Raw genomic sequence first — 24,354 nt, forward strand, 5'->3', positions numbered from 1 at the left:
CGTGGGGCCAATTAGCCCACCAGGTACCTCCAGTATGCGCCAGGAGGCTGTGTTGCAGAGGTTTTCAGGTCACGCCCCTTTTTACAACACTCTGTAAAGCAGCTCTGTGGCGCTTACTGGAGGTACCTGGTAGGCTAGTGGCCCCCCAGGGACCCTCCGTATTGTCAAGGAATTAATTCCCCAACTTAAACTGTGCCACAGGGCGTGTTTGCACACATGTGAACTCAGGCCCCGCCCCCTCCCTTCACCACAGTGCAAACGCACTCGAGGTGCATTTTAAGCTGGGGGGTTAAGTCCCCTTGAATACGGAGGGTCCCTGGGGTGCAACTAGCTCACCAGCTACCTCCAGTAAGCGCCACAGAGCTGCGTTGGAGAGAGGTGTAAAAAGGGGCGTGGCCTCAGAACACCTCTCTGCAACGGAGCTCCTTGGGGCATACTGGAGGTACCTGGTAGGCTAGTTGGCCCCCAGGGACCCCCAGTATTCAAGGGGAATTTGTTCCCCCTCTGCAAATGTGCCAGGGGGCTCGTTTGCAGAATGGTGCAATGAGGGGCATGGCCTATGGCCACGATACAGTTTTTTTTTTTTAACTAGGGGGGCTGTGTAGCCCCCCTTCTTTTTCAATTTTTTTTTAGCCCTGGGGACCCCATCCCCCAGGGCCTGCCCACAATTTCTAATTACAAAAAGAAAAAAAATATATGGGAAGGGGGCCGAGTGACCCCCCCGCCCAAGACCGGAATTTGCCCTAGGGACCCCATCCCCGGGGCATGGCCCATTTTTTTAAAATTATTATTATTATTATTTTGGAGGGGGCTACCTTGCTCCCCTCCTAAGGCCAGTTGTGGCCCCGGGGACCCCATTCCCCGGGGCCATTTTTTAATTTTTTTTATTTTTTTTTTTGGGAGGGGGGCCGGGTGGCCCCCTTCCAAGGGCCACTACTAGCCCCCCACGGTCCCAGCCAGCTCCCCGCGTCCTGTGGGAGCCGGCATTGCTTTTCCACATGGGGGAGGAGTTAACATGCTGCTCCCCCTGTGGAAAAGTAATCTGCTTTCCTATTTGGAAGAGAGAGCAGGTTTCCCTGCTCTCTCTTCCATATAGGAAACCAGTTTGCAATGGCAGGGTGGGAGCCGCGAGGCTCCCACCCTGCCATTGCCAACGGCAGTGTCTTGGGGTGGGTACCCCGGGACACTGCAGGAGCCGGCCCCGGGTGGCGGTCCCCAGGGCCCTTGAGAGCTCCAGGAGGGGGGCCACGCGGCCCCCTCCCATCATTTGAGAAGCCCCGGGGGATGGTGGTCCCTGGAGCTTGGGGGTCCATAACGGACCCCCAAATTAAAAATGTAGTGCCCCGGGGAGGTGGCGGTCCCCGGGGCGTGTGGGGGAGTGCTCAAGCCCTCCCCACACAGGTTTTTTTATTTTAAGAAAAGCCCTGGGGTGGCGGTCCCCGGGGCTGCAGGGGGGGGCCGTGTCCCAGGGGCTAGGGGAGACCCTGAGAGCCCCCCCCCCCCACCCATTCTAAAAAAGCCCCGGGGTGGCAGCCCCCAGGGACTGCCGGGACGCCCAGGGAGCCCCTCGCATACATTAAATTAGAGCCCCGGGGGTGGTAGTCCCCGGGGCTACGGGGGGGCTCGTGAGCCCCCTGCATACATTAACTAAGAGCCCTGGGCAGTGTGGGGGCGATTGGGACCCGCCCACACTTTTTTTTTAATAATGCCCCTGGGATTTGGCCCCCCGGGGGCAAATTACCTTATTTACCGCAGGAGACCTTGTTTCCTTTTTTTTCTATCGCTAGGATGTGCGGTTCCTACGCGCATTGCGGGATTTAAAAAAAAAAAAAAATTTTTTTGGCCCTGCGGGTCCTTGTGGGACCCCCTGAGCAGGCCTAGGGGGTCAGGGTGTGTCTACCTTGCCCCCTTTTTGTCTTTTGCGGTGTTTGGTTTTGTTTTCTTGTGCCTCGGTTCTACCAAGATGGCTGCCAACACTTCCTGATTTTGACAGTTGTAAGCCAATTAGCATTCAGCTCGTGCACAGCAGGGTGCTTGTAAGCTGCGGATATTACACAGATCCACCACGCCCATAGATATATGTACTTTTAACTGTCATTTTCTCAAGAACTACTGAAGGGAGTTACACCAAATAAGCAAAAGGCACGGGTCCGAACCTAGGACTACCTCTTTGCCAAATTTGGTGTAATTCCGTTCAGCAGTTCGGGCTGTAGCTGTGGCTAAAGGTCCTATGGGAAATTGCATGGGTAAAACGTGTTTTGGGACCCCCTTTTTCCTCAGCCCCCGCTCGATGAATCATCGTGAAACTTTCAGGATAGGAGCGGACCGGAGCTGGCCAAAAGTTTGGAAAATTTGACGCAGATTGGTCAACCGGCACCAAAGTTATTCCAAATAGAATGTTGCGGATTTCCTATGCATAATAGGTCCTAACTAGAACTATCTACTGGCGACCGCCAGTAGAGAAAATATATAATAGCAACCAAGATCCCCCAGAGAGTGCACATGACAGCTGACTTGCCTCTAAGTTCACTATTGGCATTGTTGTTAGTGTGTTTTCGGAAAGCATGAATTTTTCTAAATTCATGTTGGAAAACTATCCCCAAAAAAAAATACCTCAATGCAGTAGTATTTTCAAACACTCCTGCATGTTAATGAAATACACTTTCTGGATTTTTGAATTAACAATCCTATTTTTACATGTTTGTTGCAAGATGGCTAAAAATAATGGCTGGTTCTAAAGTTAAGTGGAGCAGGAACCCACCTTAGTTACTTCATAATTTCAGTTAACCTGCAAATAAATGCTTGCCCATTTGTTTAAAAAAAATTCTGAATATTAGATTTCAGCAAGTAAATAGCAACCTGTGCTGCTGGGGGGCCGCGTGTGGCTCCTGGTCCGTACTTTGATTATCACTGCTTTAAGGTGACAGAGTAATCTCAAGCGTTCTGGTCTTGTACAAGTACCCTTTAACAAAATCAGAGAGTTACACACAATGTCCAGAAGAAACTTCATTTTGATACATTCGGATACCTTCAAGAATTCACCTTTGAATGGTCTGCGATCATAACCCATACCTGTGGCGGGATTCTCAGCTCCCATTAGTTTTCAAAAGGGCTACACCCTTCAGGGCAGTGAGGCATTTAGAAAAAAACACATTATAGTCATGCGGCAGAGAGAGTCTTTGTAGACTGGTAGAGCAGTGAGGGTGTAACCTTTGCATTGCCCATGTGTTTGCCCAACTCTATGCCGGAACTTTATATATAAAATTAATGGATAAATAAATCGGCTTTAATGGTTGCAAAGGTACCTATTTGGTCTCTTTGTGCACTCACACAAACTATGATTTTTTCAGCACATGCAGGGGTATGTATTAGTGCAGATACAACATCTTATTGCAACTTTGTTGGAAATAGCCCTCTCTACAAGGTCATCCCCAAGCATTTTGCCTTCCTCCTCCCACTTTTTGCTGAATTCATTTTTGTGGGCCTTAGGACACTGCTAACTAGTGCTAAAGGGCTTGTGCTCGCTCCATTAAACATGGTATAATTGGTTTACACCTGTTTGACATATTTAATTTACTTATAAGTCCCTTGTAGAATGGTATATCATATACCTAGGGCATGAAAATTAAATGCTCTCCACACCACTGGAGTCAAGCTATCCTGGCTGATGACGGCTGATCATCAGAAACCGAAACCGGTCCTAGGATGCTTGATTCCGGTCCAGGAAAGACATGGCTTGGCGGTTCGGGCTGGTCTGTACCTTGAGGCACAGGGTCAAGGCTGATTTGCATATGGCCATGTCTGAACTGGAGTGGTGTGGAGAGCAAAAAAAACGATGGATTTAGGCCCAGATGTCTTGACTGGGGTGAATGTACGACATTGTTCTGCATTCTGTACGACATTGTTCTGCATTCTGTCAATCAACTGTTGTTTTTGCACTAGTAGGCCTACAGCACTTATTGTGCCACCCACGTAATTAGTACTCTAAAACTTACCCCGGGGCTACCATTGCAGCTTGAATGCAGTGTCACACTGCCATGTCCACTTGGCATTTAAAACACCTTGCCAAGCATTTAACTGACCTTTTATTACATACAAGTAACCCCTAAGGGAGGCCCTATGTAGCCTATAGGGCAGAGTGCTGTGTAATTAGAAGGTAGGACATGTAGTTTTTAGTTTTACATGTCCTGACAGATAACTACGTTTTTGACTACTATGAGATCTACCCCTCATATAGGATAACACTGAAGATTCGTTATTACATTTAACATGCTGTAATTCCTGATTGATAGGAGGAAGATATATCACGTATGGTACCTATAACATTGTAAACATAAACCCTCTTTAATTGTAAAGTTGAATTTATTATCACAATTTTGAAAATGACACTTTTAATCAATTGGCATTTTCCTGCCTGCAGCTAGTCTTAATGTAATGTATGTAATGTAATGTATAGGCATTTATATAGCGCACTACTTACCCGGAGGGTCCCAAGGCGCTTCGACCGCTGCGAAACCCTTCCTGGCTTCCCTGAGAGATGGTCCCTTAATGGGTATCTCCAGGGTGAGACCAGGCATCCCCGGCGGTCTGGTGGGGCCGTTAGTGAAGATGAGGCAAGCTAATGCCCAGAGTTGCCGAGTGTGATCGCTGATCAGAGTGGGCACCGAGGCGAGAGAATTATCGAGTCCGCTGACCCTGGTCCGGAAACCTGCCGCGCCGGGAATCGAACCCTGGTCCCGGGCCGTCCTCTGCTCTCGGGTCTGCCGCCTCTAACCAGTGACAGTGTCACAACACTGAGTGTAGCGGACAGACTTTGTAAATTCCCTCCAGACAGTCACACAATAGTCTTATTAGCCGAGCCTCAATGGACCATCAATTGGCAGGCTCGGGGGGAGGTAGGGGAGAGAAGCTGAGCAAACCTATCGACAACTCACCCATGTGTGATCACCCCATATTAAGGCCTAGAAAACAAGGATTTATACAGCCCTGTGGGTGATGCCCATGACCAAAAGACAGGTAGGCTAAACCAGCATTTCACTTTCAGTTCTTTTTCTAAAATGTCCCAAGTGCACTGCGTTAATTCCCCTTGGGCACCCTGAACCCATACAAAATATACATGTCTAGTCCCTCAAGCTCAGGAGACCCAGAGCAACAAGGATAGCAGCGATTTGTTCTTGTATAAGTACATCTTTTTACGTGAAGATCTACACCTATACCTAGGAATACATCTTCACAAAGATGAAATTGACCATTTCCATGTGTAGTTTTACGTCCAGACTTATCAGTCTTCACCCGTTCAAATGAGGTGGTGGAGATTTCTACAAATTAATTTATGGCCGAAAAGTTACTATTAGATTTACACCACTAGAGGAGTAAGTAATAGTTAATTTTAAGAAAACAATTTTTCTATTTAAAATAAAATATTTTTTGTTCAAATTTAGCATGACAGCTGCATCTTTAAAGAATTTAAGAGATGTTCTTGGTATGAATAGCGCCCTGCAGGAATGGGAGCATGCTCAAAATTGAATTATTGTGCATCCTCCCCCAACCCTTTCTCGATAGCCTGGGACATATATTTTTTCAGCATAAAGAGCTGGAACGCAGAGACAGTCCCTGAAAATTTATATTGGTACAACTGGGACATTTGATCACCTTAAGCGTGGCTGGGTCAATGCAGCACTTGCTTCTTTGAATGCAGGCTCACTAGCTTGCAACCTACTGCAAACATGCCAGATTGGCACAATGGCCAATTTGGCTTAGTCATTGTAAGACAAAGCACAATTTACATGTGGCTCAGCTCACAGAATAGCATACGAACAATGGTGCAATGGGTCTGACCTCTTCATCAAAACGTTTAGTTGCCAATATCTGGCTCATCCCATTTGATAACCTCTGGTTTTAAAGAGGTCATGCAGTGAGAGTGTCCGAGTTTTACTCTGCATCGAAAAAGTGCAGTTTCAGAAGATATATTCCATTTTTAGTGCATGCCACGCAGCCATTCTGTAACTACAGATAAGCACTATCTGCATAATGAGAATAGCTCCCTTGCCACTCACTTCTTATGGAGAGTGCACAGCAGCCACGCTGTTTGCTGCCATCTTGCAATAGTATTTTGAATACACATGTTTTTACTGTTCCAAGATGGCCATCAACAGCAACTTAATTTTTTTAAATTTTGCAAACATATTCTCTGTCAACCCTCCACTCCTTCACCGCTGCTTAGGCAGCAACCTTTTATTCATGTTCTTTTAAAACGATTCTAGCATATGCTTGTAGCATAGAAAGCAACAGGTTTTTTTAGAAACTTTTTTTTTTAAGGTGAGTTAGAACTCTTCGAGCCAAAGAACCAGCAGTTCAGATGGAAGTGTGGTTGGGCCATTATTTTTGGAGTGTACTATTTTGTGTGTTATTTTGTCGCTTTTTGCAGAACTTTACAATGTGCCAGAGAAAAAGATGTGGTACAATTCGTATGGCAATCATCAGTAGCAAACTTATACAAGTGATAAAAAATAGAATCTTACCAGTCAGTACTAGTATTATTCAATTAGCGAATGTAATTCCTGGAATAATATTATGATCTGTACAAAGGTCTTGACTCTTCACTCTTACGGAGTGCCCACAAAAAGCACGTTTTAAAATCTATCCCTAGTGCATGCCCTTTTTACAGAGCCTGTCCATAGACCCCATATCAATGGTTTACATCTAGATGTGGAACATTCTTTATTGGTAAAGTTGTAATAGGTTGAACAGCACTGAGTCATGTCTTAAATACAGGACCAAAAACAGAGCCTCAAAACCTGTAATGAAAGTTATAGGACTTAATTTTTCACAAACTACTGATAATCATTGCAATCTTAAAGGAAGACGTGCTACATTTGTCACGTCGATTGGGGGTAGTACTCAAAGGAACAACGGTGAGGAGCAAGATGCAGTCCTCAATCTTTGGTCTGATAATAGTTAATGTGATTACAGTCAAATTGGTTTGACAGGAAATAATTAGATGTAGCAATTTGATACAGATATATTACTATACATAGCAACAAAATTATTAATATACTTATGTGATGTACATTTGTTTTAAAAGATATTTGTGGGGTTTGGTGTAAAACCAACTATTTTAATCATTTTGTTGGAAAACACTGCCAATTAAAATGAATTGAAAAACAAAGAGAAAGCAACATTTAAAAAGGAAAATCATTTTAAAAACAAAAGCAAAATGTTTTTGATGAATGATTGTATACAGTTCAAATCACAAAAAGTGCTTAGGCCAGGATTCCCAGCTTCCAGTAATTTCCCAGTAGGGGTCTTCAAAAGGTTAAGAACCACTGTTATAAAACATATTTCAAAGCAAACTGAAATGTAGCAAACTGGGAATATGCAATCAATATATCATAACTACAAATAAAACTGGTGTGTCCACTTAGGGACAAAACACCATTGCCCACGACTGACATAGACATACTCTTCCTTTCAAATGCACAGGAATACTATGACCAACTTTTGATTACTAGTTACATTTGTAACTCATACTATCAGTTAGAATCACATCTGCATCATACAGGCAGCAGGAGTTTTAACACTTTAACCTAGCGCTTATACTCCTAAACTGCTGAGTAAATTTGCATGAATCAAAAACAGAGCACTTTGAGCAAGTTTCTACTTTCATACCAAGTTTGGTATAAATCCATTTAGCGTTTTCTTGCTATATTTGTAGGCACATTTTTCTATGGGAGCTAAACTGGTAAAACACTTATTCCCCACCCCCCTTATTTTTTCCCAGCCTGCAGGAAACTTAGGTATATGGCAAGTAAAGCAGGATTAGTATATGTTGAGGAAAGGAGAGCGGGTGGCCAGGAGCAATTAATCAGAGTAGGAGCATGTCAGCCGCCTTACATGAGCTGAAGTGTGGTTGAGCATTGGAGGTATGGAAGCAGCCGGCTCAAAGGTTAGTGCTGCTTGCGCCCCCAATTGCTACCCCGCGCCGTTTTGGTCTCAAGTGTCCTAAAGTGTATTAAGTACCAATCGCCTAAAAAAAACACCGAAGGTCTTCAGCAACCTGCAGCTTGCCAGTGCCTGTGATAATTTGTTTGCTTGGAGCAGGCAGCTCTCTATTGATTGGTGGAATAACTCTAGACAAGCGCTTCTGCACTCTCAAAAAGATGGCTTGGCCATGCGCACCCGTAGCACCACATTACTAAGTATCACTAATGAAAGGGGTAGAAAAGCAAAAACAAAACCACATACAAGGAGGAAGAGATAATTACCTTTTTAGGTCTCGCCTAAGCCAGCGCATGCGCTGCTTGGAGAGACATTTTGTAAGCAGCTTTTTAAAGTGCCACCATCAAGCTTTTGGTGGCCTGAAGCTTGCGTGCGTGCACACGCGCAGCCACCATCTGTTGCACCATTTGCTTGTTGTTTACTTCTGCTACAATCGCGGCACCAGCGCTTTACCTTTAAGTAAAGCGCCGGTGCCGCGATTGTAGCAAAAGTAAAGATATCAATTTTTTTTCTATTTCTTTACTTTTGCTATAATCGAGGCACCCGCCCTTCAATGTTAAAAGTAAAATGTTAAAAGTAAAGTGCGGGTGCCGCGTTTATAGCAAAAGAAAGGAAATAGAAAAAAAATCGGTTTCTTTACTTTTGCTATAATCGAGGCACCAGCGCTTCACTTGCCGCAATTATAGCAAAAGTAAGGAGATAATGTTTTTTTCTATTTCTTTACTTTTGATATTTCTTTACTTTTGCTATTTCTTTACTTTTGCTATTATCGCGGCACCCGCGCTTTACTTTTAAGTAAAGCACAGGTGCCGCGATTATAGCAAAAGTAAAGAAATTGAAAAAAACATCTATTTCTTTACTTTCGCTATAATCACAGCACCCACGCTTCACTTTTAATGTTAAAAGTAAAGCGCGGGGGCAGAGATTATAGCAAAACTAAAGAAATAGATGTTTATTTCTATTTCTTTACTTTTGCTATAATCGCGGTACCAGCGCTTCACTTTTAATGTTAAAAGTAAAGCGCGGGAGCCGCGATTATAGCAAAAGTACTGAACACCACGGCCTCTTTTGGAGGTGGATTTATTGCCACTTTACATGACACAGTTCCGCATGGACATTGTAGCCTCAGGATGAGTGCACGTTAACCCAGAAACGGCAGGAAGCGCTCTGACATTTTGGCAATCTCTTCACTAGCAGCTGCTCAGCATCTGAGTTACAGCATGAATGAACCCATTCGGAAACATCAGTTTCATTCAGGCAATTAGCTGTTGACCACTGGGGACAAACTGCCCAAGATCAAACTCCTGACTCATCACAAGACATCCAACTCAAAGGTTTCTGCAGAAATTAAAACCAAATTCTGCACATTGGCCGGTACGCGCCACGAAGAGGGAAACCGGCAGCTAGTTGGTGAGCGCCCTTAAATGCATTTCCGTCACGTAGTTTATAATTAAGAAGTGCTGTTTCTCATACATTAAAGAATCCGTGAGTGGCTAAGCCTGCATATTTGCCTGTCTTACTAATCAGTTCAACAGTAATCAGTCATTCAGTCATTCAGAATAAGGTGACTGTGAAGTGTTCCCTGTCATTAGTGAGGTGTTCAGATATACAACCAAGGATTCAGTCTTACGAATATAGTCCCTGTCATAGCGCACCTGGGAATCATTCAAGGAAACTAACTGCATTACAATGTCCCGTTTAGTTTTATTGCCACAGTGTGTCCTAATATTCTAAAAGCATTCTTGCTTTTCATCCTTCTAGTTCAGTTTCAATGGACTGAAGCAGCACAGGCATAGCCAATAGGTCTCGCCTTTGGGACCTTATACATGCTTAGCCATGCAACAGTTGATTTGTTGCACCAAGGATATTGTGCTGCATAACTTAACACTTATAAGGTCCCAAAGGCGAGACCTTTTGGCTATGCCAATGCTTGTTTAAATCTGGTGGAGTATTATCTGTCAACCTCTCCCGTGCTTGATGTGCTGCAACTACAGACTAGTGATGTGGCAACATTAATGAAAACTGGCGGGCTAGAATACAATGAGGAATGAGAGCCTGGAGGGACTGATGAGCATACCGGTATTATAGACTATGATTTCGGCGAAAGGTCAGTCCACAACACAAGCTTGCCGGCCCCGCTGCACCCCAAGATGGTGAAAACCTCAAGGCCAGCTTTAATTCCTTCTAAAGAGATCAAAAAAGCTTCATCTGTGAAGGTAGACAATATTGAAGCATGCCTTTTAAATAAGAACTCTCCTCTTTTATGATTTCATTTGAATACGAAAGCCTGATCATACGGGATGAACTCCCAGCTAATCCCAGAAATTCTATAGTTGTTTCAAGTTCAGAAATTACTAGTAAGGACCGGTCATCTTTGGGACCAATTATACTGCATCCCCTTAGGGAAACTGATGCTCACTTCCTGGAGTCAGCATTACAAGAAAAGCCACCTGGGAATCCTGATTTTCATCCCCCTTAGGAAGCTCTATCAGTGAATAAACTTCCATTGTCTCCTATGAAAAAAAGTGATGAAACCACAGGTTTTCTCCCTGAGTTAGATTATATATCCTTAAAGAGCAAGATTGCTCCGTTTAAGGTTTTTGCACATTCTAGATACCAAGGCAAGGCGTCAGATGGTGCATCCTTTATCTCGAACCCTAATGTACATCTTGTAGTCAATGATCATTCCCTCCATGAAAAAAAGCCATAGGAAAAGAAATCATCCATAAGAAAAGAGATCAACAACCAAAGAAAATGCCAATACTGATGAAATTCTTCTTACCTACGGAATAAATAGTGCAAGGACAACCAAACCAAGCACCAATGCGCGTATTACTTGCTTTTATTTTCAATATTCAAAAAGGATTTTTTCTTTTTTAGAAACACATCTGGGGGATATACATACAAAAAAATGCAAGACAAATAAATATTTACTACATACTATTGCTTCCAATCATAACCCATTCGAATATTCAAACATCCACTCACAAATATTCCAGTCACCACACAAACAAACAACAAAATGTCCTAAACAGCCAATCTAGGTTTTTGAAGAAAGGCCGAACCACTAAACAAACTCTGCTTGTGATATTAAAAAAGGTGTGCACCACTTTTTCTAAATCAAACCATTGACAGTGCACCCACAGTCTTAATCAAAATACATAAGCAATTGATTGATAGTGGAAAAACAAAAAGGTCTACGCGTTTTAAACCCCACCCACTTGGGGGGTTCTCCTCAGGACCAGAAACAACAATCTATAATACTGTGCCACAGCCGTGGACTTCCTAGAATCTTGATTTATGCTGTGAATTTCCACAAAAAGTATTACTGATGAAGATTGAATTGCATTCCCAACCACTTGCTCTTGATACCAATGGACGGGCACCTGTTATTAACGGTGTGTGAGCATGAAAAGCCACTGCTTCTGCCTCCCCCTGCCGCTGGATCGTTTGGACCCACAAGGATCGTTGTTGAATTGTTCCTTCCACCACAAATGCAAGCCTCCATCAAGTTAGTAGACCCGGAACATAGGAAAAGAGATCAGGTGGGTGCATCGAATCCTCAGATAAGTTGTCAATGTGGGGTCTTTGGACTCTTCTCCTAGGTTCAATCCAGCGATATCTGAAGAGAGCGAATGAGAAAGTGTCTTGCTATACCCAGAGTATGACTCACAGGGCAGGCAGGATATATTAAAGAGGAGCAACGTTCTAAAGGTATTTGTCGCGGTCCCAAGCCTAACCAATATTGCTAGTAAAGACACTGACTAGATTGCCTTCAGAGAAGGACCAAGTGATGAATGCAATACAAGAACAGAAAGTCGATTTTTCAATAATACTTAGGCTCGTATACGCAGAAAAGGAAAGATTGGACCACTGGGGTATAAGGACTGTCAAACAGATTGAAGTCAAATATCCCCCAATTTTTGTTCCCAATGAACTCCAGTCAATCGGGAGCAATAATGCTTCAAATTTGGTCTATTCCGAAAACAACATTCTGCATGACACTTCTAGTCAACTGTTTACTATCTCCTTCGGAAATGTCCTAGTTATACATACAATCCTTGGTTCCAGCAGCAGAGTTTGTAGCTTTATGAGCATCTTGATGTCTATTGAGGCTATACTTGCAAGAGTGACCCCTCATCTGCCCTAGAATACATCCAGATAAAGCATCATCACTGTTAATAATTAGCTTACGGAACATCAGGGGCTATAATAGAAACTTCCTCCCTAGAACAGCAGGATTATTTATGCACTTTAAATGTATTCTGCTTGCAAGAGACATGGCAATTTTGTTCAAATCCCTGGCTGGATTACACAGAGTATTATCCTCTTGCAATAAGCGCTACCAAAGGGTGGCCGGACATCTGGGGGTGTCTCAATATATGTGCACAATCATTTGGGCGTTACCATTTCGACCTTGGCTGAACTAAATGGAGCTCTCATCATTATGAAACATGAATTCATTGTGAATCACCCAAACTAATTGGTCTATGCAAAAATAAAAAAATATATATATCCTGGTCTGGAGAGAGAAAAAAAGGAATAAGATTTCTCGTTGACACTGCTAAGGCACGCTCATTTAAAATCCACCTGGATAGTAGCTGGGGGACTTCAACTCCAATATGATGATGACGACGAATAACCAAGAGTGGCTGGATGTTGAAGATAAAATATGGAACATTCCTTTACTTGAACCCTCCTCATCTAGGAGAAGCTCTATGCTCATCAACCAGCTGTCCTCTGCTCTTCATATGATGGGGCTGTACTCTCTGAATGGTAGGTGTCACTGACCACGGAATTGCCACCACACACACGTCACGTGAAAGACTTGCAGCACTTGATTATTTGTGGGTTACGATCAACTACTTTCATCGGACCTCGAATTTTAAAATAGATCACAACTTAATAAGCAATCTAACCATATTAGGCTCTCTACATTTGGAGACTGCTCCTTTACATAAGGAAATCTGGCAGAGAGAGCAAGCAGAGTTGGAACCTATTAAACGGATAAGCTGGGCTGTCAGGCTAGAACCACTGTTAGTAAAGTTCTTACTGACCTATTTGCTGGCTGATGCAAAAATGCCTCCTATCTCAATAGAAACTTGGTCAAACTTTACTAATGGTTTTTAAAATCTTTAGTAATTCATCAGCCTCCCCCATGTTCCTTCTGCAGCTCATGCCTTGAGCTGATTAATAATCATGAACTTACAGTGCTTAAAAGAAGGATCATTAGAAGTATAAGGGCAGCGCGCAAGGATCCAACACATATGGCCCGGAGAGAAGACATTAAATCAGTGCACAAGAATTATGGGCAATGTGTCTATGAGAAAAGACAGCGTGACCTGGACATACAATGAAAAGCGGTCTTCTCGGCAATAAAAGCAAGAGACTCAAAAAGAATTCTGGCTCATGGTCTATACAGAGTTCGGGAAATAAAAACAAGAGGAGCTGTTTAACATCTCCGTGGCAGGTTGGATCTTCTCTGTATGTCGATCAAACTTCTGCCCCTGTGGACTCTCAGCCACTGCACTCCGATGGCATGCCTAGCCCTTTAGGTGGTCCTTTGAATGAAATTAAGGACGATATAGTCCTGAATGCCATATCAATGACCCGCCCTGCAGGTGTTCCAGGTCCCAACTGCCTTTCCGGCGTGCTTTTTTAAGGTAGCAATTGATAAATGTCAGACCCATTTGACCCCTCTGTTTAACACATGTTTATTAAACATCCTGGTGCTGGAGAGCTGGTGAGGGTCCCTCCAACTCCCATTTCAAAATCAGATGGCTCTGGATAAGTTAGGAAATGTAGACTTATTGCCCTTTTGGATGCAGAGGGGAAATGCTATGCAAAGATTCTCCATAAGGGTTTTGAGGCCTGGGCACAAGATAATAAAATAATTCCTGCTAAATAGACTAGATTTCAAAAAAGTCAGGGCACTAAGATTAATTTACTATATGTGTTGGTTTTGTTCAATAAAGCAACAAAAAAAGGGACCTGACAACTTGAAAGAGCATTTATTTACTTTGCCACAGCCTTTGATAAAGTAGACAGAGGCTTGCTTTGGGCCAAACCGACAGCATTAGGTATTCCATCGGGACCATTGTTAGCCATTAGGTGTCTTTATACAAACGCACAGGTCAACGCAAATGGGCTTCATCAGCAACATTGTATTTTTGCCCCTTTACTTTTTAATCTATATTTGGCAGTCTTGAATGACCATCTCAGCAGTGCAAAGTGCTTGCCGCCTAAACTTGTAGGGAAGAGGATGCATGTGCTCCAAAGCGCTGAAAAAACAGTACTTCTGGACCAAACTGTAATTGGGCTCAAAAAAGCGTTGACATGCTTGGCAGAGTATTGCAAAATAAACAAACTCAACATCAACATAAAAAAATTAAGATCTTAATTATCGGTAAAAAGTGCATTAAAAAAACGGAGCATGGTTTGTAAATTGGCCATGAAGGCGAAGGAATGCCCATCATAAAGTACCCGGGGGTCTAGCTAAATGAACGTGGCCTACAAACTCCTCATATTGGGTCTTTGGCTACATCAGCTAATGCTCTTACTTTCGCCTTCCAGCGCCTTCTTAAGAACCTCTTATGCCAGAATCTGAGGGAAATTCATAATATTATTGAATACAAATTGATGCCTACACATGCATATAGAGCATTTGTCTACTTAAATCCTATTTCAAGCCCGAAACCGGTCCTAGGATGCTCGTTTCCGGTCCAAGGAGGACCTGGCTTGACAGTTCGGGCTGGAATGTTCCCAAGAGGCACAGTGTCAAGACTGATTTGTATATAGCCAGGCCTAAACTGGGGTGGCGTGGTGAGCAAAAGAATAATGGATTTCACCCAGATCTCTTGACTGGGGGTGAATGTTTTGATTTGTTCTGCATTCCGTCCATCAATTGTGTGTCTTTTGCTTTCTCGCCCTAAGTGCCCCAGGTATGTTCAGACGTGGGTCCTGGGCTCACTGCACCGCTGGAATCAAGCTATCCTGGGTGAAACCCCGACACCGGTCGTAAGATGCTTGTTTCCGGTCCAGGGAGGACCTGGCTTGGCAGTTCGGCTGGACTGTTCCCATGAGGCACAGGGTCAAGACTGATTTCTATTTGGTCAGATCTAAACTGGGGTGGCATGGTGAGCAAAAGAATGATGGATTTAACCAGATCTCGACTGGAGGTGAATGTTTTGATTTGTTCTGCATTCCGTCCATCAATTGTGTGTCTTAAGCTGGCTGGATTGGGCCCAATGTAAATGCTATAGGCATCTCTTCAACCTACCCGCCTGTACAGTACAGGCTCAGATCCACCTGGAGTTTAATCTGGCCAGTCAAAAATAGGTCCTAAACGCCAGATTTATTTTGTTGTGACCCTTGCATGTCATGGCCAAGCAGGGATCCTGGGAAAGACTCTTGTGGGACATAGCGCAAGATCAGCAATCAATCTTAACACGCTCTTCCAGGAAGCTATGGATCTACCTGCTACTAGAGACCGTATGCAGGCCGCGTTAACCCCGAAAAGTCTCTCGAAGCTACGGATGAAGCAAGGTTATTATCAGTCCAAGATGATACAAACATCATCACTTCAAAAAAAAGATTGCCGACCTAAAAACTGCTCTATATCAATTAATGACGCTTTCAGCGTTTTGATCACTTCCAATTAATCTGAGTGTCAAGCTTCCAGTTTCGCTTTGGCCTAATCCCACTTAAAGTGTATAAGTACGGTCATCTGACTGGTTTCCAGGAGGATTCACGTAGGGGATGTGGTTTCAGACAGGAACCACTTTCACACGTTCTATGCCTGTGCCCCGATTTGTCTCCGCTTAGAAACTATTGGCTCTTACCAATCTTCAGGCCATTGAACATCAGGGCCTGTAACACTGCTGCAATAGAATGTTTGAAAGGAGCCTCGAGATAATTAACTGCAAGATTTATAAAGTTTCTGGTGATTGCTTCATCAATGCTTAAAAAAGTAACACTAGTGCTTAAAAAGTAACACACTCCAAGCTCAAAGTCCAAAGCCTATAGCTCTGAACACCAGGATGTTGGCCCTGTTTGGCATAACCTTCTCTTGACTCCATGCGTGGCCCTTATACTCACTGGTAAAAGAACTGCTTTCATTATCTCCTCGAATAATGATGGATAAGGGGCTGCTCTTTTTCTTAATTTATGGAAGACATTGAATTTCTTCATTTGTATCGGTTACATTTAAGCTGCATAGAGCCTTTTGACTGCTGCTGTAATAAATCAGTGTATTTGTTGTATTATTAACCATCAGGCTATGTTCTTCTCTTCTTTGAAAGAAGACTTCTTAGCGACTGGGATATTTCTCATTTGCATTGTGTTTTTTTTGTATTTTCTTCTTTTATTTTTGTAATGTTTGCTTTGATTTTAAGTAATCCTGTAACAGAATAATCTTTTAACTTTGACTAAACTGGTAGGGCCCTATCTTGAATAGATTACCAGCAAACGTTATGATGATGACATTAAAAGTCAGCAGGCTAACAAATGGATTAATTTCTCTCTAAGACAAAGCATATATGAAACAAAGGATGATGATATAACCAAGATGCATGACCATTTGATCAAAGATGTACATTTTGTTCCCAAAGCAAGTGTGTTAGAGTTAGCAACATTTTTAACTAGAAAAAAAATAGTTAATGCTAGAGCAGCTCACTAGGGGACTCACTTCAGCCATTGTACACACTCAGAGAGGTGTGGCGCCGCAGCCAGGGCGACTGACGCTGGAATCTGGGAATCACGGTTCGATCCCCCTACTCCGGTGGCAGGTTAGCCCAGCACCATGCGACTCTGGGCAATAGCTTGCTTAATCTTCCCGACGGCCCCCAGCGCCTAGAGACCCTTAAGGGTGATTGTTTGCACTTTACAAATGTGGATTATTATTATTATTATTATTATTATTACTCAACACAATATGACCAACTAGCAAATAGTATAATGCATATAGAATCACAAACTGATTTCTGGTTCAGATGTCAGTGACTAAGACCAAGCCTGCAGTGGTTCCATTCGAATGCAATGCACGACTAATAAAACTTCTTGATATCAGGTTGAATGGCATAAGAGACTCAATACTGAGAGGAAGCTGTTTAGGAATAAGTGACAAACAATATTCTAACTAGGAAGGCTATGCTTAATTTCCTATAGCAGCTGAAGAAAATAAAATCTAGGCGCTAGCTTGATAAAGAGAATAATAGTAGGGGTATTAGCATGGTTGATGGCCAATATCATCAGGTTAGCAGGATATAAAAATATCGACACATGATTATTGCTTAAGATAACAAATTAGGAGCAACACACAATGATAACTACAGAGGGGCCAATAGGAAATTCACCAAAACTGAAATGCATATATGTAAATAATTGCTAATCTACAGTGTTTATGTTACATGAGAATTAATGCAACCTTTTACATTATAAATAGCTTTCATTCTAATTAATCCAAAATAACTGTAGGAAATAAAAAAAAACAGCTGAATTTTAGCAAGGAAAACGGTTTGCCCTTCACCAGGTCTTTAAATAATCTGATCAATAAACTAAGTCACACATATCTTCTTATAGGTGTCTACTTCTAAACCATTTCTGATCCTCATGTGATTTGCTGGTGCTTTACAAAGTAACGCTAATATCTTTGAATAACTAAATAATATTCATGGATAGAAACCCTTTTAAAGTTTCAGAGTACAGCTGGCCTGCAGTAACTGCAAAGCAACATACTTGGAACATTTGTGGTCTAGGACTATGGATGGAGATGAGGATATTTCTTGTTTATGGTAACTCTGTAAAACCCCCATGTACAGAAATTACCTATCCTCATGGACACCATTAAAAAGAGTAGGAGTTAAAATACATTTTGTAACTTCTCAGACATTCCATAATTACCATGGTAAGATACCAAATGCACTCACTGGAATTCCATGCAGCTGAGGCTTGTCAAGCAAATTGTGGAGTTCATTTTTGGAAGCTTCAACTTTCTCCAAGTCAGCTGCATCTACCATATACCTACAAATTGAAATACAAATTCCTTTTCATGTTATGAGAAACAGATGAAGATTTATAAATGTCAAAATAAAATACTGCTATATGCACATTATAAAATCATACGGATAATTAAGCCTAGCCATACATTCGAACACCACATACTCAATTAGAATAACAAGAAGTGGAGGACGAGTCAAAAGCAAGACGGGATCTTACAAATATTTCATCAGTGACAAAAGTGCAATCTTCATATATTTCCATTGAGAGCTGTAAAGTCAAGCCTATGTCAAAAATGGATCAACAATCCATAAGTAAGATTACAAATACAATTAGTTACGCAACTGTAACAGCAGTTTTGAAACGTGGAACTCATCTAGATCTGCTAGGTGCTCATTACAGAGTTTCCTAAAGGTATCTTCGTCATAATTCAGAATTGCTTTATGAGAAAAGCAGGACACATCCCACAATTATAAAGAAGGAGGCTATAAGAGGATAAATTGATTGAAAGAAGCAGCGGTATCTGAAAAATATGTGGCTTTTGCTCCATGTATTTGTATGACAAATCTGTGATATGGATGTATAGGCAATAGCTTAGTAAATACAGTTCTTATCTTCACTCACATCGACCGAGCTGTTGCTTGTCTACACAAAGACAAGATTGTTTCTCTTGGCACAACTCAAAAGCACAATATATCACAATGATATTATGGACTGTAATTCAAATAACGAAAATGTTACACATAACCATGGGTTTGCAGCTCTTGCCTCATGACCTTTGTAGGAAGTTAAAATTGTCCAATAGCTACAATACCGTATTAAGCCATATGAGGAGACCTATAGCGTGGCATGGGGGCTATACAGTGCTGCAGAGAGTAATACGGCAAAAGCACCAAAAAGTGCAATCTACATTTCATTAAACATTTAATAGAAACATTTGTTCCTATTAAGTACACATTTTCTTTCAAACCAAAATACATTGCAGAACAGGACTCATACAGTGCACTACATTTTCACACAAGAACGTTTACACAATGGGATCAATGGGTGTGGACATAAAGGGGACAGCAGTTTCATGTAGGTCTGTCACTAGTGCCAAGAAACGAAAGAGACAGTGGGCTTTCCTTTTGATTTTACATTATATTCAATGCTGTAATGGAATCTCTCTTTTCAGTAGTTGGTGCATTTAAATAGAATGTATGACGAACTTCAAAGTTGCATTAAAAACAGATAAACCATTTACAAGAAACAGATGTGTGATGTGTAAAAGACTTCTGAATACAGATAGATAGGCAGAAGGAGGAAAAAGGTTATGTGTGTCTGTGTGTTTTAACTAAAAAAAAGGGTAAAGGGACATTGTAGATATTGTGAAAATGTCAGTTAAAGCATGACGTTTTAAACAAAAAAAAAAAATTCACTGAAATTCACAGTTATACTTATCTCAAGGAACTCTAACTTGCACCCAAAAATTACCTAGAACATGCGCTCACCATCCACAGTGTTGTCACCAATTATGTCATTTGAGATGTTACAGTTGTGTTAACAATTAGGTCAGAGAACATGTCATGAGTGATATAATATGGGAGATAATTAGAAGTGCAGGGCGAGGGTGCAAGTTATAGTTAATTCAGGGCACAAATTACAGCTACTTGAGAGAACTATAACTGGTGAATTTCTGCAGCCAAACACTGCATCCAACCACTCTCAAGCAGCCAGTCCCACATTGTGCAAGGTAGCCCTTTTTTGGGTCACGCCTGAGCCAGTGCATACGCTGCTCTGGCGAGACATTTAGTAAGCGGGTTTTCAAAGTGCTACCCACAGGCTACAGGCTTTTTCCGGCTACCAGCTTGCTGTTAGGCACACAAACGAGCGTGACGCGCACAGCTGCCATCTGCCTTTCTCGCGTGCATCCCCTTCCCTACCCCCTCTCTTCTCCCACTCCCTCTTCGTCCGCTTCATGCCATGCGATCACTTTTTTTTTTAGCAGTTTCACTTTCATCAGCTTGCAAACAGCAAAATCTTGTTTATACCAAGTATACTACCTTTTCCTTTTGGTTATGGAGTTAAACTCTTGTATTAACCACAATTTGGACACAAGGGTTTTGTTTTGGCATAATTACTGGGCCACATACATGTTTTGTATGTTGTTGCTCAATGGAACGGAACTAAACAAATATATTTTTTGTATTTTGCTGCTCAATGGAAGGGCATTATTTTTAACAATATCACGACGCTCCATCTTTCCAAATGTGCGCAGTTATACGGTTTTGTCTTCATAATTTTTACTCGTTACTATTTTCTACACGTGCAGTAATGATTCTCTAGACATTCTGACATGGCGACCACTTTTACATCACGGAGGAGGTAGCGATTCTTTTCCCAGAGGTCTAACGTCATAACTCTGGGGTGTTCAACGGCGCCGAGTTTTACATTTGGTTTTCGGCATGGCGTCGGCTTACACTTCTATCGGGCGTACTTGCCAGCTATCCAGAAGGAGAATTTCCAGGGCACAGGCCGGACTGGGGGTTTACGTTGAAATGCGGAGAACCTTTTTGGAGGTTGTAGTGACCCGCGGTGCGATGCATGTATATTTCTCATTACCGTGTTAAGTGTCCAATTACTTAAGCACGAAAGATATTGGTAATTTGGGGTCATATCGCGAGCATTTACCTAGCTTGGTTAACTTGCCCTAACAGTTTTATAGGCCAAGCATATAATTCATGCATTGAACATCCTTTGGTAGATGCTAATGTGGGTTTGGGATGGGCACAGCTGTGTGCGCTCACTCATGTAGTGTCTGGCTGTGTTGCTCATGACTTTGTTTGAGCTGCAACATGTATTTAAATCTTTGGTATATCCCAACATTTTTTGGCAGTAGTTTGTGGTCCTGGCATAGCCTAAATGTAACATTGGTCATTTCCGGTCATGCCTCTTACTCAGTTTTATCTTTGTCCACCAAGTTGAGGCAATATACTGCAGAATTTCATCATTGAATTTGCCAATGCTTTTTCCATGCACAATGCCATTAGAAAGCGTGTACAAGTAGATTACTATCCACAAAAATGATGAGCACATGGTACAATATAATGAATGCTGAATACAGAACCTGAAATGTGATGTACGAAACACTAATGTAAAATAGCATCTGTTTTTGTTCAGAAGTTAGGACCAAAGGCACATCATAGCTCTGATAGGACCTTCACCCAACCCCTACCATAATTAACTACCAGGTCTTCTCCCAACCTCACTGCAAGTAACTGCCATGCTGCCTATCTTTACATCTCATTTCTATTTCTCACACACCAATATTTACACGTCATCATTGGGATGACTTACTCCTACAGCAGAATGTCGCACTCAGCATTCTACTGCAGGCTCAATACCTCCACTCACATATTACCAAGACCGGACACTACTCTCTCCTTGAGCTTCTCTGCGCGCTGTTCATTCACTTTCCTAAACCTTCCTCGGAGAGGTTTATTAAGATGAAGGAAGCTGCGCTGTGTACATGAAACAGATATTGCTTGGATCATTTGTCAAACACCACAGCATGCGGAATCTGCAGTAAAAATAGCAATATGTAGCCAATAGGTCTCGCTTTTGGTACCTATTCAGTTATGCTGCACAATATCCTTGGTGCAACAACATCAACTGTTGCATGGCTAAACACTTATAAGCTCCCAAAGGCGAGACCTATTAGCTATGCCAATGCTTTTTGTTGTTTGCAAGTGGTCCTGCAACAGCGGAGCTCTGTAGGCAGCCCTAAAATTGCATGTAGATTACTGCACCTTTGAACATACCAAACTGATATCAAACACAGAACTGCACTCTAAAATTCCAAGTTAATGATGGACAGTCAAGGGGATCTGTGTTGGTGCCGAAAAAAAAAAGGCATTTACAATGCAATGGTCTCGGCATCATTAAAGGTAGAGCTATTGGTATTGCTCATGACATTCCTTTTTTATTTTCTTAAATCCTTAATAATCGTTAAATAAATGGCATTGTCATTTACAATCCCAATAGCTACACCCTACACAGAGCCACCCACACATAGAGCCACCTACAAAAAAAATAAATGTCATTGCCATTTACATTGCCAATAGCACTATAAGGGGGGCAGAGGCAAGAAAAATGGCACAATTAGGGGAGCAGAGGCAAGAAAAACGCGTGCTATCAGGGGGCAGAAGGCAAGAAAAACGAGCGCAATCAGGGGGCAGAAGGCAAGAAAAACGAGCACAATCAGGGGGCAGAAGGCAAGAAAAACGAGCACAATCAGGGGGGCAGAGGCACTGTGTTTTAGGATTATTTCTCATGAGAGGCAGCATGCTGGCAGAAAATAAGGAAGGGTAGGGGGGGGAAAAGGTTTTCCACAAAAGGATCCGCAAGGCGAAATTTCTAAGGAAGAATGAAATATTGCAGTGGTGGTCTATTCTTTTGTTTTTTTTAAATTAAAATCTCATATTGACGGGGTGGCGGGGGCATAGTTTGTCATTCGGTTGTGCTTTCCTGCACCTGAACCAAGCCGTAGTGCGACCAGTGGCCCCTATGGCTGTAGCCAATCTCCCTTAAAGCGTGGCCTGAAAGAATGAGTGCCGGACGAAACAGCTTTATGTGGGGGTGGTATGTGCCAATGAGCGCCTCTCTGCGCTGCTGTTAATGCAGTTTGTACAGACCTCCTGCTGGTGTGTACTGCTTCTCATGCTCTCTCCCCACTCTTCTCTTCCAGTCTCTGCTGCTTCTAGCTTACCTCATCAGGAACGGCTCCGAGCGTGTGGTAACCAGTGCCCAGGAGCACATCTACGACTTGTGCTCTTTGGAAAACTACCACTTTGTAGGAGAGCATGAGTTCCTTTCTGCCAGTGGGAGCTGGCTGCGTGGCCTGGGGTTGTCAGTCACCGATACGAGCCCCAGGAGTCTGGATGTTCCTGTTAGGAAGCAGCTGCTCTACGAGAGCCTTGAATATGCCAGGCAGTGTGCCCCAAAGTATTAATTATCACAGTCAAGAACTTTCCAAGCTCGTTGCAAACAGAGCCCACGCCGCTCCAGCCCAGGCTTTCTATTAAAATATGCACAGATAGGGGCCTCCTGGGGACACTGAGAGGAGGCCTTTAATTATACAGGAATCTCCAACTCCTAAACGCGATTTGCTTTCGAGACGCTCACAGAGTCCTGTCTGCACTGGAGCCTGGCTGATGAGTGTGTGAATGAGGAAGGCTTTTGTGTGCGACCTGTCAAGGCAGTCTACATGGGCCTGGCGGTGCTAGAACTAGAATAAAAACAAGCAACAATATCCTTGGCGAAATGAAGGGTACTCACCACACGCCCCCAGCGATTCAGACGTGAGCGAAACCAAAACCTTCCGTGGGGCGGGACTTCCGGCTTTGGAAGCCTGTGCGCGCGCCCACGGAGAAAAGTAGTGCTGGTGATGCGGGGCTCCCATGCCCGAGGGAGAGCCCCGCGGTGGCGGCTGAAATCCGGAGTGGCGGTAAGTGGGCCGGGGGGGAAGCGCTTGGTGCACTTGTGTGTGTGTGTGTGTGTGTGTGTGTGTGCGTGTGTGTGTGCATGTGTGTGTATGTGTGTGTGTGTGTGTGCGACGGCGGGGGTGGGTTCTCTGTATGTGTGGGTGCGTGCATGGGCGCTCGTGTGTGTGTGTGTGTCTCTGTGTATGCGCATGCGTGTGAACACCTTACGATATGGAGCATTTTCAATCATGCCATGAAACACGCTGCTTAAAAGAAACTGAAAGTTACACGTTTAACCGCACTCTAAACGCGCATTGCAAGAAACTTGCAACAAAGTCAATTGAGCGCTCGTACTTGTGCGCGGGCCAGTTTCAAATCGCCTCCAAGGAGATGCGCGCGGCCAGGATTGTCTCCTGGAAAGCAGACACGCCGACAAAAGGTCTCTGTCGAGAACGCGCTTCCGCGCGCTTAGCCGAGACCTAAAAAACTAATACTATAAGTCATCAACCTTTCTAAGACAATTTAACAGTGCCGTGTGTGGGCCCTTTAAAGTTCAAGCTCCTTTCCATTGTAAGTCTGATACTTAATGCGTGTTCGTGAGCTTTCTTTAGGCATCCATACTTCTGCTGGCTGAGGCAGCTGGGTAAACAAACAATATAAGCATACCTGTGTGGGGGGATGCACTTTTTCTGTGGAAGCACACAAAGTCTGCTTAAACGAAAACAAAACCAATTAAAACATGTACTCCTATTCACTAACTTGCTAGGGTGGAGCTTAAGTCCCTCTCTGTAGAATGTCTACAATCTGTTTTTTAGGTTGATCACATAAGGTAATGACAGCTGCGTTGTCTAGCCAAATCTAACTAGGATTAGCACTGTTGCGCAAGGTTCCCAATTGC

General features: G+C 43.0%; 1 protein-coding gene across 1 annotated transcript in view; it reads right to left on the bottom strand.

Moving 5' to 3' along the window:
* LOC147750729 (ADP-ribosylation factor-like protein 8B-A) overlaps positions 1–24,354 on the bottom strand; it is a 221,725-nt gene that overhangs the window by 113,723 nt on the left and 83,648 nt on the right. The window contains exon 4 of the mRNA XM_086967418.1: positions 17,925–18,018. Within this exon, the coding sequence (XP_086823544.1) occupies positions 17,925–18,018 (94 nt within the window). The remainder of the gene's footprint in view (positions 1–17,924; positions 18,019–24,354) is intronic.

This window comes from Lissotriton vulgaris, chromosome 1_1 (genome assembly GCF_964263255.1).
Source record: "Lissotriton vulgaris chromosome 1_1, aLisVul1.2, whole genome shotgun sequence".
NCBI lineage: Eukaryota > Metazoa > Chordata > Amphibia > Caudata > Salamandridae > Lissotriton > Lissotriton vulgaris.